The 17,583-nt window shown below is 42.0% G+C and overlaps 1 protein-coding gene across 4 annotated transcripts; it reads left to right on the forward strand.

Annotated features, from left to right (window-relative positions):
* Nucleotides 1-1,618: 1,618 nt before the first annotated feature.
* On the forward strand, nt 1,619-15,392 carry LOC111246423 (epithelial sodium channel subunit beta-like). Of its 4 annotated transcripts, none has more exons than XM_086984154.1 (11): nt 1,619-1,815; nt 5,090-5,187; nt 5,805-5,960; nt 7,505-7,665; nt 7,962-8,093; nt 8,336-8,463; nt 10,959-11,079; nt 11,337-11,412; nt 11,570-11,675; nt 13,146-13,303; nt 13,488-15,392. In XM_086984154.1, exons 2-11 carry the CDS (start codon nt 5,126-5,128, stop codon nt 13,639-13,641), a joined length of 1,254 nt encoding a protein of 417 aa, XP_086840280.1. In that variant the 5' UTR covers nt 1,619-1,815; nt 5,090-5,125; the 3' UTR covers nt 13,642-15,392. The 4 variants fall into 4 exon arrangements, with proteins under 4 accessions (XP_086840280.1, XP_086840281.1, XP_086840278.1 ...); XM_086984152.1 differs by lacking the exon at nt 1,619-1,815 and adding an exon at nt 2,875-4,719; XM_086984153.1 differs by lacking the exon at nt 1,619-1,815 and adding an exon at nt 2,875-3,603.
* The last annotated feature ends 2,191 nt before the right edge of the window (nt 15,393-17,583 follow it).

Here is a 17,583-nt window from a genome sequence, read left to right on the forward strand (position 1 = left end):
CGATTATATACAAAAATGTAGAAGTAATAACCGGGTATAGAGCAACCAAGGCCAGACAGGTGGGTCGTTTATTCAACCTGGTTATATGCATCCAAAGTAATATAAATTGCCTTTGAATGAGAGTTATTGTCTAAACAATATTGAGGGTGATTCGTGTATTCATTCATGAACTATCATAGCTGGAATAACTATTGAGGATTAGATTCGTGCTGACTTTACGTAATCAAGTCTTGGTAGGTGAATCAGGCAATAAACAGTATCCGTTTAAACAAAATACCTGTTAGCAGAAGCAGGACCCTTCATTTGGACGAACCTTGTCTGATCAACGAGAGTGAAGTTCCATAGCAATAGAAATCGGCCTATCAACACTTCACAGATCAATGCAAAAATTCTGAACATTGTTTGTCGAAATTCTCTCCTACTTGCGCGTCGAAGCATTTACCGGGTGCGGTGTTAATTCGTATTGATAAATGCTACAAATCGTGCATTGACGGGCACATAAAAGAGCAGGCATACGGATTGCTATGCCCCTATTGTCGTAGGTTAGACCGATAAATTCGCATTATACGGTCAAGCAAGGAAATGACAGCTGGTGAGTTCAGCATCATCAGCTCATCGAGATAATGCTATTCCTGCACGAAGGCTTCAGTGAGCTCGCATTAGTGCTAATTTCAGTCGATCGTAGAACCACAATGACAGTTAAGTGCCGTTAATCATCATGGGCAAAACAATTTTGGAGAGGCGCGAAGGATAATTTGCGTTCACGGTTTTATATGCGATACGAAACAGCAGGCAGAGCTTGGCCTGTTACATGACGAGTTGCCAAGTGATGAATGGAACTACTGCAGTAGCCTGTTTTCGCTACAACGAACAAGGACACACAAAAAAAGCGAAGATTTCAAAGTCAAAACTGACGGCGCTACTAATTCGACTTTATGCTTGACGAAACCCCGCAACTAGGAACATAATTACGAAACATAATTCGTTTATATTTCACGTGTTGAGGAATAGCGTAACGCTAAACAGTGGATAGCCCTTAGTAAACCCGAACGACTTTCTATTAAACTCTCTGTTATCAGAAAGTAAACACTTCAGGCTCGGCAGACTGATAAAAAACCGGCTCCAGTTTCGACGATGCACGATGTCAAAGAGTGGGCTCGCTCAACACCAATAACGTCCTGGTTTCGCAGGTCGATTCAGCCACCTTCCTGAACTAAAGTCATTACCGGGGCCCGCCGCAGACTTAGCAGTTAGCGCGATGTAATTGACCCAGCGTAAATACGCAACTCACAGGTAAGTCGATTTCTAACCGCTGCAGGTTATCGACGTTAGGCTTCGTTTCGATGCCTGGGCATCAAAGTCGTATTGCACGAGGTCCATTGCCCAGTGAATCAACTCGGAAACAAGGAACATTGTAATTTTGCAGGTATTAGAGTGTACTACATTGGAAAGCTTGTCAACTGAAGAGCGCGTGTAAGTGTTTCAAGCAGTGCACTTCCCTCTTCTCTGCGTAGAGGTAGATGCCATGAGCAGAGACCCCTAGGGCGAAAACCTTCTTGGAAAGTGAACAAACTTTGGGAGGGGGACTGGCAGTACTAACGACAGAAACTATCTGCCGAAGGTCTTCCAGCGTCAATACTGCCAGTACTGTTTTCGATCCTATCAGGAAACACTATAAAATAACCCAAGTAATGCAAATTAGTCGCAGTGGCTGGTCGTGACGTTGTTTGACTCTCCAATTGGCAAGCAAGCAACCAAGCAGGGGAGAATGAGGCTATAGGAGAGAGTGGAACGCTTCGTTTTTATCTAAAAAAGGTAAGATTTTGATGATTTCTAAGACGCACGAGGGTCAGATATACTCTTTATGTGGGGCTACTTTTTCGTGTACCTCATCGGCCTTTCGTTAAAAATGAACGAAGCAAAACTCAGTTTGGAAATATATGGGCAGTTGATGATCATTTTGTAAAGAACATATAGTAGCCACATAGCAAAATTGACGTTGGTATGTATTTACAAACAAAGAGTATAATTAACTTCGTAGAAAATTATATAACATATATTTTTCCAGCTATTGTAGCTCATGTCGTTTCTGTCAACGTATCGTACTTAGTAGTTATTGATAGGACGACTTCATTAGCATGATGTATCGTTTAAGTAACGCATTATTGTCGACCCACGGAAAAAGATCACGATCATAAATTAGAATTTACTATAATCTGTCAACTAAAATCTATGTCTAACTATACGGGTTCAGTGCGGTCAAATTAGCATCGAAGAAATTGTCCCATATCGAACCCAGTCCGTTTTGTCGACACACTGGTGCTTGTGCCATTCAGAATTTAACTTTATTCTGTGTAGCAAAACTTACAAGTGAAGACAAGTCATAATCTTAGCTTAATTTAATAGAAAATTATTAGAACTTTCTAGCCATAGTCACAGCAGTGTCTTTGAGACAAAAAAAAAAAAAAGCATAAAAGGCCCATTGACTAATATACGAGTTTAGACTCATTCTCTCAACGATAACGGCAAGAAAATGTAGGACATACCTTTTATAATTCTTTTCATTTAAACCTCACCCTTTAACTTTAAGACGTTTGTAGGCAATTACCTCTTAGGAATACTTTGGTCACTGATGCCCGCAGACCAAATGTTTTTCGCTGTTTGTTGATAGGCTTTATGGTAGAGCTGCAAAAACGAACGAACGGTACGCGTTTTACCCAAGCGATTGCCACTTTTCGAGAGAAAGGTCGACCAGCTAACTCAAAAGAGCTAGCTGGTCGACCTTTCTCCCAACTCACTCGACCCGCTTGGATAGAACGTATGTGTAATACAACCATGACGGCTACGTGAGAGTATGCACAGAATATTCGACCTTCTTTCTCCGTACAGCTTCGCCATACATGATCGCGCTAGTGAAGATAATTTAGAGTATAGCGACAACCACTCGTACTTGCATCCATAGAAGGCATTCTCAAATCGAGCGGATGGCCTTAGCATCTCGCTCTCGTCAAAGCCAGGTTCTTGCTTCCGACGCCTGGGAACTTTTCACAGGCGCGCTCAACCTTGACGGGAAGCATCTTCAGCGAGGAATCCCGGCAGCATTACTGTTCGATTCTTGCCTTGATAACTCCCCCTTACAATAACAGCACCCTCTATCCAACGCCCTCATTCTGTCTGTTGTTGGGAGGCTGATGTTACCAAAATCTTCGAGTTATAATCGCGTCGGCAGCAACAAAAAGAACAGTTGGGGGTGGGAGATTCAGCGAGAGGTGTATTAAGAAATATGCCATTTATATTCAAAGTGAATGGAAGCTAAGTTGATAGGCGAAATCGTTACATCAATGGCTCATGAATAAGTCTAGGGGGTTGCCACAACTATTTTCTACTGGACAGACGGTCCGTCGTTGCAGCGAACTGAACAGTGACGTCAATATCGTTGATACGGTCCCATCATAGTAAAGCAGGGGGTGATCGTGTACTTATGTGTAAACGACATTCAAGAGTAAGAAACTGAAGCAATCGGCTTTTGGTGTGATCGGGCCCGTAAAGATCAGCCATGCGCATCGAACCAAGCTTGTACCTTCCCAGCTTGAGCTCAAATTGGTAATCTAAATAGAGTCAAATGGCACTAATACCACATATGTGCAACGTATCTGTGTCCCACGTGTAATGGGTCTGGTTTGAACAAGCTTTCTATTCCCAATAAACGCCTAAGCAAGCTGAATAAAAAATGTGCTTAATTCAAAACTGGTTTGGGGGCTACTATATGCAACCCGTAATTGTTACGTCGGTTTTTAATACATTTTAGAAGTTCGGGCTGTAGCCTAGCTGAGTTTACTGTGGCCAATGGCGGCAATATTATGAGGTAAGTGTACGGTTGGAGAATATGGGATGGAGATTGTATTAGAGAGTGCAATAGTTTGTGGAAATCAATGAGAAGCTATGGATTAGAAAGGTCGTTAGTAGAAATTTCGGAAAAGTTGGCGTGGACCAATACGACAGGTAGGCGTGTATATTCATACTGCGACGTCAAGAAGGCACGCTTCCTCAGGCGTCTAAGCGTGCAAGTCATCAATCATTGCTATGCCAGTGACAAAACTTCATAGCTGTCATCTTAAAGGTTTGGGTATGCTTACTAATTAGGATTGAGCCGATGAGTTTCATAGGAAAGTTGATAGCTTATGAAAACTTGCAAAAAGGCCAGAAAGGAAACCGCAGACGTCTATAATATACTTAAACTAGATACATTTGGTGTTGTTTAAGTCAGTTTCTATCTTTCCCTACACTATAAAGAGCACTCGACATTAGCCTTCAACAGATGTTAGCTCTTATTCCTGTTATACGGCCTTTGTGTATTTAGGACCCTTGTCGTGCTATGCCTTGCCTGAACTGAAATTTCGACTTGAATTGTAAAATACACAGCTCAAAGTATATGATTTAATTGAGGTAATCATTCAGCGAAACACGAAATCGATAGCCCGTTACCTTACGATGGATGGCTCGTCTAGCTTTACCATGGATCTCATTTGAAGTCAGGCGAAGTAACCCTTGGATGTCAGTGCAATCTTTGCTTCGACCGGTTATTCCTCTTTAGTTTACTTACCGCTAGTGATACCTCCAGCTAAAATGCGAATACGCTTTTCTAAGCCTGACAAGATCATTCGCTGTTTAGTATGGCTTGTTTGTGCTATTGGCTTCCTTTATCAAGGTGGTGAAATGGTGAGCATAAATATAACTGCGACTATTTTTCCTATCAAATACGCGTTTTATTCATTGTAGAACAAGCATTGTATTTATATGTAGTGCATGACCGTATCGGGCTAGGGGCCCCATTTTGGGTAAATGAATCCATCTTACGGCCCCAGCGATAGTAACGGCGCGGTGCTAATTTAGGTTATAATGTAAATTGATTTTCTTTTTGCTTTCAAATCATTAAAATTTATAGATAAAGATAATTTCGCGATAGTTATTCATCATTCCTTAGGTGGTGTATGGGTTATTTTGTCGATTTTCTCGTTCTATGACCTTTCCTTTCATTTTTTGCTAATTATTTTCATTAAAGCGTAATGAAAATGAATTTTCTCAACAGGTGGCTATATACTTTGAGTATCCCTTTACGGTGACGATGATTGAAGAAGTTCGCAAGAATATCCTATTTCCAGCTGTAACAATTTGCCTAAGCCATTGGTACGTTCATTTGAGAGATACGTTTCTCATGGGTGTAGCCATTCCGCCATAGTGAAAAATTAGAAAACCCAGCAAGGACAGACGTCAGACCAGTCAACGTATTTACCAACCAAACGGTGTTCCCAGCGGGTACACATTTTCTCCATACCATACAAATCTATTACGCTTACGTTAGTTCGTCCGAATGGCACGTAGCATGTATCAATATGAATGATCTAAGAAGTCATTCCTAGCGTAAAATAAAAGCATATTGGTGCTATGGACAAAAATATAACTCGTTTTATCACTACACGACTCTGAAGGAAGTTCAAAACCTTTTTTTTTTTTTTTTTTTTTGTTCAAAACATAGCTTAAATAAGAGAGGTACGTAAAAATAGCTAGAATGAATAAGTCTAGCTGGCTTCAGACTGCCTTCGGTAGGGTTTGATAGTCAATTGTTGTCTTCTAATTGGGTCAGAGTAATAACGCACCGTTCAAGATATTACGTCCCAGGACGACTAGATTCTAACAAAGTAACATCCTAATAACTGGTTCGATTAAACTAACGGAGAAAATCGTGAAAAACAGAAATTGTATTAAAGCGCATGTCATTGTACAATGTAAAATATGTCCCGTAGGATAGATACGGTCCGTCTTTGTAGGGCTCGACGTGAGAGCTGTCATGACGTGAACGAGCTACTCCTACCAAGTGGGCATAACAAATTTGAGTGGGACGTTAAATCTCGCCTGTCTAGCGCACACTCACCCTCCGAGCTGCTCAACTGTTTTATGAGGTGGGTAAAAAATAAAAAAACCTATTGAATTTGAGTTTTTACCTACTAACAAATATATACTTGTACATATATATATATAAACAAACATTGTATCATGTCATAGTAATAGGAATGCCACAGTAAGCACTACTTTAGAAGCAATAGCGATGACAGCGTTCCGATCCTCAATGCATTCTCTCTCTTCCTCCCTGTGTCTTTCTACTTCTTAATTCTTTATTGAACACATTAATTATATTATTGGAAACGATCTTGAGTGTCCTCGATAGCGAGCGGTCCGTTCTTCTTCTTCTTCCCCTCACTCATGTTTCCTTCTCGTCAGAGGCGGACACCGCGTGCGGTCTCCTTGGCCGGCTAGGTAGATCCTGCGGTCGATGACTGAGGATGATTCTGAGCGACGGAGCGCACGAGAATCTGTGCTAACTTGAATCGTTTCGTCGTTGTTTCTTATTCGCTGAGCCTCAATGCGGTCCTCCTTTCATTTCGCTCACATTATCCGTCTCATTGTGTACGGTGCTATGCGTCGTCCTGCGATGATTCCTGATCGCCACCGTTGGTCGTGATTTGTTTCATGATCACTTTTTCAGGCCGAAGCGCTTTCGCGAGAGTAGGTGCCATTCGCTCAACCAGTTGTTGGACTGCTGAACAGATAAGGCAACCAAAACCGCGTCTTCGGCAATACAGCCTATTTGGCCTGAGTCAGCTGGCACGCGGGCCTAGCATACTGTTGATCTGGAGGCTAGGGCGCCAGACAAGCTTACTGCCGATAGCTAGGAACGCAACAGCGGAAAACCTGCGTACATACGCTGTGGACGAATGAAAGCTTTGAACGAAATGTCTCGCCTGCTCGTCGAGGCCAGTAGAGCCGTTGTAACTATCAAATTCGGCCGATGTAAATGGGATTGTTTTTTTCTTTGCTATTACTGTTATTAGCTGCAAAAAAGAAATAGACGGCTCACATATGGACCTATGAAACGCTTATGGTCGTGCTGGAATGAGTGGCGCTTTCGCGAGTTACGTATGGCAGTTGATTAGACTATGGTAGGCGCTAGAAGCAATGCGTGTGGGTACCAAGATGATCCTTTGACTCGTTTAATCCGACGTTGTAAAGTTAAGGGCATTGACTTGCACTGCGAGAATCAAACAACACAAGCGTATCATAAGGTTTATACGGTGAACGCTCTAGTCTTCTTCAAAGATACCACAACAATGACGGATAAAAATGAAGAATAATTGCTTTGCTATCGAGGTACTGCTTTTCCAAATAGGATGCGTCTAGAGCCTGGTCCGGAGCGAATAATCGTCCGATCGATCAAAAATGCAGGTGAACGTTCAGCTGACTTCATTGTATCATTTGTCATGAGTTTATAAGTACATAGACACGCATCGATGGCAAGTGTTGGCACACGGCGTGTACACCCTGCAACACCACACGAGCCGTATACGTATGTGAGCCGTATTGCGTCATAATAAAGGACGTCTCAGTATTTATATGTGTTGACATTTAATTAGGTAGAGTAATTTCGTTCGTGTGTATCTTCGGCCAGGTCGTCGGTGTCCTCGTGTGATTCTTTCGAATGTCAGGCGAACATAGAGATGACCTACTTCCGATTACCGTCTCAGATGTGCTACACGATCGATATGTACCGGAAACTAAATAACAATGTTAACCATCCAATGAGCTCGTGTCAGACACCTTGGAATTACGGTGAGCTAACAAACACCGAACTAGACAGTATACATATGAGCTACCTGACATTATGTTCAATTGGGTATTCTCATTATCCCTAAAAATTATATTTATACTAAATCTACTATTTTCTTTCCTATGAGCATGCTACAAATAACATATGACAAAATCAGATGTTACATTCGGTCTGCACCGAATAAACGAACGAACTATTACCGATTAGCAGTTCGTTATACGAGTGATACGGAGGTCTTTTTATTTAATGTTTACTCCAGCATGTCTCAATAACTACCAGGAAATAATCCACTTCGCAGATTTAACTGTCTCTGGTCAGTGGAACCCGAACACGACATGGAGTCTACGCCAGGGAGACACGCTGCCATTAATTATCCATGAACCACTAATGGTGCCCCCGGAGAGGCTTTCGTCAATCATGATTGAACCTGGTAAGCGGCACCTCTATCCGTACTATTTGACAAAACTTGTCTTCCTCTAGATATACATCGTATATGATTAATTAGCACATGACCTTTATGCAGCTTGAACTATTATAAACAGTTGACAATATATACAAAGACTGTATTTCGCCATTTGAATCTTTCAAGATACATCAGGACACATAAGTTCTAAGCTCACGTTATATTCTATAGTAGCGCTTGTATCGGTGGTTGCTTTCGGGGATTTTCAGGTATGGATTACACGATCAGCGTGACACAAAACAAAATTCGTCGCTTACCAAAGCCGTATTCTTCCAAGTGCGTCGATTACCAGAAAATAGGCTTTAAAGACACCTTCTATGGATTTCTCAACCTGGATGTGAGTTTGCTACAACACATTAATCACGTAATGTCATTACGAAAGGAACTAATGTTTGATTATTATGGCATACGCCTTTTCTAATTATTATCACGATAGGTTCCTCTGCAAAGGTCGCTATTTTTTGGTTTAACATTATGAAATAAGATTTGATCACTAGGGGGGACTCGATTTATCTCTGCCAGTTTTTCGAATCGCTCTTTGGCTGATGTGTCAGAATAAAAAGGGTCCAAAAGGCCATATGTAAGAATAATACCTAATCACGTGTCGGAGAATCGTGGCCGTACATAGGCCGATTACCGTTTAGGCAAATCTGAGCGAAATGTCTTCGTCCATTAATGCTTTATTACTTCTACCGAATAAGCCCATAAACGTAGATTCACTTTCTTCTTCCACGTCTAGCCCAACGTTAGGGCAGGTGTGCATCGCTTGTTAGGGGCAGTAATGTATCTCTTACTTACTCTCGATCCACTTCAGCTGTGAGATCCATTAGATATATTTACATATTTTAGGAGTAGAATCTTTAGATTTGCAGAATCTTCATTTATGATGACTGTCCGTTCAGTGATTGTTAATTATCCACGTAAACCAGCAGTAACAGCTACTCAAACATCTGTATTAGTTTTAACAAGGCCCAATGGATCTTGTCTAGTCCGCCATCTCCCCTTTTCTACTTCAACGGGTACCGCCTTTGACTGACATCCCGTTGTTTTTAGGCTAAGCACTAAGGCTGCAAGCAAGTTGGCATCATACCCTTTACGCGTGGCGGGCATTTCCGTCCGCGCTACGATTGCTGTACACAGACATGCTGTTTCCGCTGTTCGGTTGCAAAGAGGGTATAAGAGCGTTATCAGGAGAGGCAGAATATGAGAAATTCAATGAGAGTGATAATCATATTTTTTCCCATCCAACGGCAATAAACATCACAACATCGTGAAGAGCTGCAACAAATAGCGAGCACACAATCAAACCACAATACGACCGACTACGGCTGAAGCGAGTGTATGGCTCCGAATGTCGATCCCCCTCCCCCTGTTACCCCAACACCGACAACTATTCTGTTACCCCTGACAGCAATGGGTGCTACAGTCCATAGGTAGTCGCCTAAGATGACGATGATGGTGTCTACTTCGAGTCGAAGTGTATGTGTGAACGTATGTATGTACACAGGTACTGGGACGTATGAATTTGCTGTGCTGCACAAAACGTTAGGCCGGGATGGGCCAACCGGGGCAGAATAGGGGATGTTGCCTGCCTCGTTGCTGCGTGCTCTATGTCTAACCGACCCATTCTCGGTATGGGGTGACGTGGGTCGCCATTGCCGTTTGCTTTATTGTTATTAGCATAGTGCAGATAGATGTGCGGTCGGCGCTAGTCGCGCATCGAGCAGCAGAAACGGCTATAGCGAGCGCATTACAAGTGAGTAAAACAGGCAGGAGAGCGTGAGAGCACAACGGCAGAGGTCGACCTAGGAAAAAAAAACAAGGAAAAGGTGAGGAACAAGGAACAGAGCCCTTCTAACTGAGTCTAGGCCTGTGACGGTCTGTCCGTTTATTTGTATACGAGACCGTGTGGGCTTGCACGATGCTGGCCTTCTTTGTGCCTGCTTAACACGTACCCATACGACGAGAGCGGGGTTGGTTCATCGAAACGGCGAGAGAAAAGGAAACTGTATGGAATACCAGGAGACGATAGTAATGATGAGAGACGGGATACGACGACGACGACAATGCCAGGCCCTATTCACTCTGTACTACCGCTGCCACTGTTGCCGAAGACATCAACGTACAGTGGCATCCATGGCCAGCCAGTCGTGCCTAGTACGTAGTATACGGGGAGCGAGCGCAGGTGCAAACTCGAGAGTGCAGGGGTTCCAACGCACTTTTTTGTGTTCATGTTTGTCTGCGTGTGGCCGGGTGACGGGGTTACCTGCAGGTGGCGACTAGCAGATAACAGCCAACATAAAACATTCCCCGACGTCACAGCCACAATCAGCTGCACGGGAATAAGTGCTGTAGACTGAGAAGAAAGGCAGAAACGATGTAGATAAACAATGGGCAACGAACGTATTCAACAGCCTCTCGTTTGCTCTTTATGAGCTGTTGTCCTACTCCCGGCTGAATCGCCCGTTCGCTGCTGACCCTCCGCCGCGTCCCCACATACCTGTCGGCATAAACCATCTTGCTCTATTACAGTAAATCTATAGAACGTATACTTCTACAAATAGACTTGCCTGTAGTGCAGCATAAAATCCTTAATTAGTTAGTCACGCTTAGCTAATTTATAAAGGCAACAGGTTATGTTCGACGTCATACACGGTGCTATAATTTTAGCTTTACTTTGACAAAGAGCACATTGTGAGCGCCAACTATCCTGAGTATTGACGTAGTATTTACTAAGAGGTAGGCCTAGTAACTCACTGCGAAACGATCCCTTGCGGACGTAGCAAATTCAAGTCGGCAACGGCGACTTCAATGACGTTTATACTGTTTCAGCTCTGTATCCAAGAGTGTCGCATGGAAATCGAATTGAGGCTATGCGGGTGCGTTCGAACCGTCAATGAATTCGCGCATCGTTTTCAGGGAGGAGTGCATTTTTGCGACATGGCTCGAGACGGTAATTAGCCGGTGATGCTCTGACTTCAAACTTCAAAGTAGACATAAACTCGTTTCATATTAGTGCGAGATGTGGCAACGCAACTTATTTTTATGTGTTCCCATTTGACGGCCGGTCTATTGGCCGTCCGATATATCAAAATAGCTTTTACATAATAGAATTATTCCTTTCTACTTTCTATATATAATTATACTTTCTAGTACTTGAGACTGGAAAAGCACAGACTTAAGCTCTGCATTGGTATCTTTTACTTAAAGAGATGTGTTCGCGGACAACTGCAAGTGTTCCGGGAGTCTATGCCAAATGTGACAAAAAATGCGAGGCGCCGTGCGAGTAAGTATTTCACAAATGTGTCGATGGGCGAGATCTACGCTCGAAGCATGTTTTTCCATATATTTTTCGAAGCAGTCTATTTCTGCCTATGGGCACCATACGATCAGGCCATTTCAACTAGCTACTTTGCTTATTTGACTTATTCGACGCCTTTCAGGGAGATCATCTACGACGTACGTTTAACATCGTTTGCAGAAGACAAGTCCGAAAATAGCCGTAAATCCTTCCGTTACACCGTGAAATTCGCTTCATATTCACAAAAGGTATTTAGCAAATTGAGGTATAGATGTCTCTTTTAGTCTGTTCTATAGGCACAACAACCGTTAGATAGGGCGCATGTCGTTAAATTGTCCAACGCTATTTAGCGCACTGGAACATTTGAGTAACTTTTAAGTTATATAACCTGTACCAATGATCCTTTGGTGTATATTGAATACTTTTTTTTATCGTTGATGCATTAGAGTAAACGCAACATCTGCTTGTAATTCGCATTGCCATACCTAATCCCGTTATCGATTGCTCAGAGCGTCACGGCACCTACTCTCTCCTTTAGAATGGAAAAGATGGAAGCAGCCGAAATTACACAGACCTAAATCAAGAAGATATGGGGCCTGCAGTAGTCGCTCGATTGTGTTTTCTTTAACTCGGACCGTGACTAAGGCGCGGAGCTGACGTTGTCTAGTGTTGCCTTCGAATAGCCGCACTTTGCCATGCGACCGTTGTATTAACGGACACTTAACATGGACGTTATGAATATCAGCATCAGCTTACGCCCGAATCTACTCTGCACTGCCACCGCCATCCTCTTACTTGATCTCTGTTTGACTGGGGGGTCAGATTCACTCATGCTTCATCCACGACGGGCGGTGTGCCCCAAACGGGCTTTCTGCTGGTAATAATTACCCGAGTTATTTTTAAAGTAAGGTAAACACGGGTTTATACCTTGGGCTCTTGGGCTCAGTTTGTGAACAATCTACTTTTCTGTTTCCAACGTTTTCATTACAATTTGGTAATACGTGCTTTGAGGGACCCTCATTGGGCCGACAGGAATCGCATTGTCCGTGCTCGGTTTCAATTAAAAAGTTTTGCGATAACAGCAGCTTTGAAACTTAAAAGGTGTACTCGTTTTCTTTGCAATCTAAGACCTTCGAACTTCAATTCCTATGTGATAGCACCAATAGCCAACGTTTGGTTTGCTGAAGGCCTTTTTACTTAATGCTTTAATCAATGTTCGACGCGTCACTTTTAACAACTGAGCGTTGATTTTCGGTATTAAATGATATCTTTGCCTCCGAACTCATTATTCTCTAATGACAATCAACCAGCTCATAGTTATAGATACCCGCAGACATAACGTAGATGTTCGTCTTCTAGTAGTGGGGATTTAAAAACGATCTTATTTCTTTTTCTTAACCCCCTCAATAGCGCTGGACGAGTTGGTAAATTACCAGCGAGTATCCTGATATACAATAGTTTTGGTAATAGATAGTTCATATTCTAGATACATGTAACAGTATTTCTCCGTCTGTTTGTGCTCAATCAGAAAGGGACGCCGGTGAAAGCTTGAAGAAATATTCCATTTTTTTTTTTTTGCCTGTTCTTTCGATTCGCTTGCATCACCGTGTGTCACTGTGTGCTATCTAATGTAAAGTGATTCATAGGAGCATTTCATCAAAGTACAATAGTACTTCGTTTCATTTCTTGTACTTCCGTCCGGTACGTTTCCTTATCAGATACTTGAGTACCAACCGACCTTGTCAATCGTCGAGATGTTCGGGTGCATGGGCGGGTACATCGGAATATGGCTTGGATTCTCCCTGCTTTCAGTGCTTCTTGGACTAAATGAGCTTCTATGGAAGTTGCACAAACAACGGCACCTTACGACGAAAATGTATGTGTCTAGCTGTGTCAAACCGGAAATACTCGACATAATCTACAGTATTATGTAGCAGAGAACGCACATAGTAAAAAATAACTCCATTTATAGTTGTTAGGTTCTATCAGTAAGAGCATTTTCGATTACCGATTCGCCTGAAAACGCCTTCCCATGCTAGACATTGTTGCGAACTTTTCAGTGTCCAACTTACATCGGCAATAGCAACAGTTGCGTCTACAACAGAAACAGAAGATCGGAAGACCACTTCGCGGCCTGCCATAGATAAACAAACACAACACGTCAAGCTTTTTCAGCTGAAGAGCGCAAGTGGCCCCCAGCTCGTTTATCGCTGAAAAACATTTTAAAAAAATGAAGCAATTTATTCAGTAGAGTGTAAAATGTGTAGTCTAGGCGAAAAAAAAACCAGCGTAAATCAATGTACTGATAGAGTGAGGCATTGTTCAGATCTGTAAGTGTTATCAACTTGGCAAAGGTCTGTTAAACTATATATATAGTATAATAGTTATATATATATATATATATATATATATATATATATATATATATATATATGTATCTGTTAGACTATTGCAAGCGAATCTAGCTCACTTTGAAGGCAACTTTTAAACTAGCTAGGTAATAGGAAATGATGCTTTTCTAATATATGTTAGAAGTACTTTCCCTTATTGTTTACTTACTTGTTCCAACGCATTGGCAGCTTCTAGCTATCATATACCGACCGCCGCGCTTCAATATGTAATTTTTCTATAAATACGCGAAGTAACTAGACGGTACAATATGCTTGCTAACCAATTCTTCTTCTTAGAGTATAGAAAGCCCTGTAATTACACGGACTCAGGTCAGGACAAGGAACGGGTTGAAGCCAATGTTGAATATTCCTTTGCCTAATTCAGGAGGATGCTATTCTAACGTGGTAGAGACTGAACCATGCCTTATCTATGGCGAATGTGTGGTCGATTAAATTTCCGTAAATTGCTCGTAAAATACGCGTTTCCAACTGGCTTACTCGAAATCAATTTAGGGAGACCCATTTTTACCCAGTTTCACAATCTGTTCTAGGACATCTTGCGAAGTTTTACTCGATAGAGTTCTTAGACTATAAGCTCTGCTTTCGTGAAAAGCCTCTTCGGCCATAGCAGTGCGTTTTCGTCTTTCGGTTTCCGCCTCTTCATTGGTCTTCAACGCTTTTATCACGTCTTTTGAGACGTCTGCACAATTTCCGTACTGTACTTTCGCTTAAGGCCTCCTTGCGTAATGTTGCTAAGTTTCTGCTGCGTTATGGCCTTCCTGATTTACGAAACTAGAAGATATTTTTCTTTTTGAACCCATTTGTCCTGCAGCAAAGCCAATCGTATGGAGTACTGAACAGTCGGATTTCGTCTGCTATCAGCACTGAGCTTAAGTGTTAGGTCATTTCAAAGTCTACCGTACCCGCTTCTAACATCTCTACCATAACTCGAATCACGAAAATTAACCAAGACTAACTGATGTAATAGATGGGAAGAGGAATAAGCTATCGATCTCCAGATATAAATTGCGCGTATATCTAGAACTGATATGTTTCTCATAACAAGCACACGTAAAACCAGCGATGTAAAATAGACTCAAGATACATTTAACCTGCTTTCCTAGGTATGAAATTTAGCTTTCTGTACTGATAATGTTCGCTGTACGTGATACAATGAGGCACGACATGTCGACACTCGAAGGGTTCAGTCGAGAAGTAATCTTAAAAAAAAAATGAAAATAAATTTGTGGGGAACGCAAATAGTTTATTGGCCCTTCATATCATGGCGGTGTCCGAATTAGAATTAATTAATAAGACCAAAAAAGATGAGGTTGAGACGATCTACGAACCCTTTTAATAAGACGACATGCAAATTGCCTTCAAAGGCGGATCAGTAACGATGTGGCGGTTTGGTATCGTGGTAAGCCGGCTTCAACAAACGCGTGGTACTAACAGCGCGTATTTGCGAACAGAAATGCCTATGTATGTCCTTCATTTACGCCTATGTTAAGGGAACCAATATAAGATTTCAAAGAGAATTCACTGCTTTGTTACAAATAAAGATCGTATTTAGTATGCAACCGTAATAATGCTTCTGGTAATAAAATATATAAGTAAATGGAATAAAAGGTATAAAGCTCTTATCCACGCTCTCAAAAAACGTTTCCAACCGATTATCCAATTCGAAATGCGCTGTGATTTTACAATTCAGTACAAAATCTCGTTCCGTGTCAAATCAAATCTTAAAAACGTACCACATCGGCAGCTAAAACCCGTTTTGTGTCTTTACTTATACGTAGGGCAGGGTTGTTTGATCTCGATGAGTATCATACCTCGTTTGCGTACAGTAGAGCGATAGGAGTTTAATGTATACCTTCGTCCATTCCTTACATAGAAAATTCTTAGCATATAGTTGTATATAAGCAAACACCCAGTAGTTAGTAACCCTAGGGCAATGGCAAAGTTACGTGTACATGAAAAATAGATTTTCATATCTTCAGCTACAGCCGTCATCACCTTGCTTAAAGACTGGCCCCAAACGTTGTAATTGGTTCTGAAATTGAGCCTAGGTACATTACCCCTTATTCATGCGCTGTTAGTTTTAAACTTGTTTTCATAGGCCGGAAAAATTGTTTAAGGCATTAAGCTTGCCTAGTTTGTCAAAGGTATGTTTTCAACTGGAGAGGGCGAAACACAATGTGGGCTATCTCATTGTTAAATAACATTTTCCAAGATCGTGTTCCATCTCTTCTATTACACACCTCAAGGGTTCGATAGCGATATTAGCAGGAACGTTTTACAGTCACAGTATACAATATTTATATATCTCTGTATATATATGTCTCCCTCTGTACACTTCATCCACAGAACTAGGTCGCTAAAATATTCTAAATGACTGCGTGCTGCGCCTCTTTTTTCCAGATATGTCCATTGTTTCTTTACGGTCAGTTCTTGTAGCTCAGCATCTTCTAGCCCCAATTTACCCTTCGTTTAGTTTTTTTTTTTTAGAATGTTCCTCAACACAACGATAAGCGGCACGGTCCTTTTTTCTTTGACTTCGTCTCCTTTTTTGATTTTGGTTTCATAAAGGGAAACCTTTTTGAGCACATTAGGTAAATGATGCTCAAAGAACCATACTGAACCCATTGCCACTCCACGGTTAACAGGCTATTAGTGCTTAAGCTTCGCTCCGGTTTGTATATAGACTTTAACGCCCGTTGTGCAGTACCTTTGATCTGTTCGATGCCTATCAGGCCTAATGCGGGCGAAAGTGGACAAATATGCATGCTTGAAAACTACGTCGGTCTGAACAAATTGCGGAACACTTCCGCCTCTTGCTAAGCATTGAAGAAGTGTTTACAATAGCCTTGAGATACAGGTTACTCTTATAAGAAAACAAATATTTTGACTATCCAACTACCCTCAACGACTAAGCGCTACTTCTAATACCGGCGCGTGACTAAATTGCTCGTTAATAATTTCACACACTTTTGCACACACGAACCCTTGTTTCAGTCGCTGGGCCATCGATGACCGGCAACAACAGCATGCTCATTGCAATATGCCTTGTTGTTCCCAGAACTCGATTCCACCTGTTTCATGAAAAACAGTCGAGAGCGGACCAGTGGGTCTTGATTGCGACGATGATAATGCAGCGCGGCAATATTAACAGTAGCGGTAATAGCGCGGAGGCGTCAAGACATACTGTCAGCATAGCTATAGCAGGCAATCCAGATTAGACGCGTGAAACAGACACATTCTGCATCACAGAGGTTCCGGGGCTTTGGGATTCGGAGCCGTCAGTCAAGGGGCTTAGCAATCATCTGAAAGATTTAGCTGAAGGGAAAAGAAAAAACATTAACGAAAAGCGGAGAAGGCCTGCAAAAATCAACCCTCTAAGTACCGTATATTCAGTTGTTTTCATATCTCGATAGCAAGTTGGGCATCAGCAAAATTGGGATGGTCTCTCAATTCTTTTCAAAACTCTACCACATGCGACTCGTTTCTGCATAGCGTTTATCAAGTGCCATAACATCGCTAACGGATACCACAAGATCATCCGTGCGCACTCGCGTAGCGCCATTGCAGTTTATGGAGGAGGCTTAAAACTTCACAATGCCAAAACTACGCCACCAATAGCACCCTCTAATTACCATCGTATTTAACGTGCTTTGTGGTCGGGCGAGTTTTCCACTCAGCTTCAGGTTCAACAATGGAAAGTCTGCGGCGAGAACAGAGGCCTCGAATACGACTATCTGAGCTGAAA

Source organism: Varroa destructor, unplaced genomic scaffold (assembly GCF_002443255.2).
Source record: "Varroa destructor unplaced genomic scaffold, Vdes_3.0 BEIS01000003.1, whole genome shotgun sequence".
Lineage (NCBI taxonomy): Eukaryota > Metazoa > Arthropoda > Arachnida > Mesostigmata > Varroidae > Varroa > Varroa destructor.

Coding starts and splice junctions, on each gene's coding strand:
- LOC111246423 (XM_086984152.1), top strand. CDS start 4,627: ATGCGAATACGCTTTTCTAAGCCTGACAAGATCATTCGCTGTTTAGTA. Junction 5,961..7,504: donor CTGCTCAACTGTTTTATGAG/GTGGGTAAAAAA, acceptor ATCTTCGGCCAG/GTCGTCGGTGTCCTCGTGTG. Junction 7,666..7,961: donor TCAGACACCTTGGAATTACG/GTGAGCTAACAA, acceptor TCCACTTCGCAG/ATTTAACTGTCTCTGGTCAG.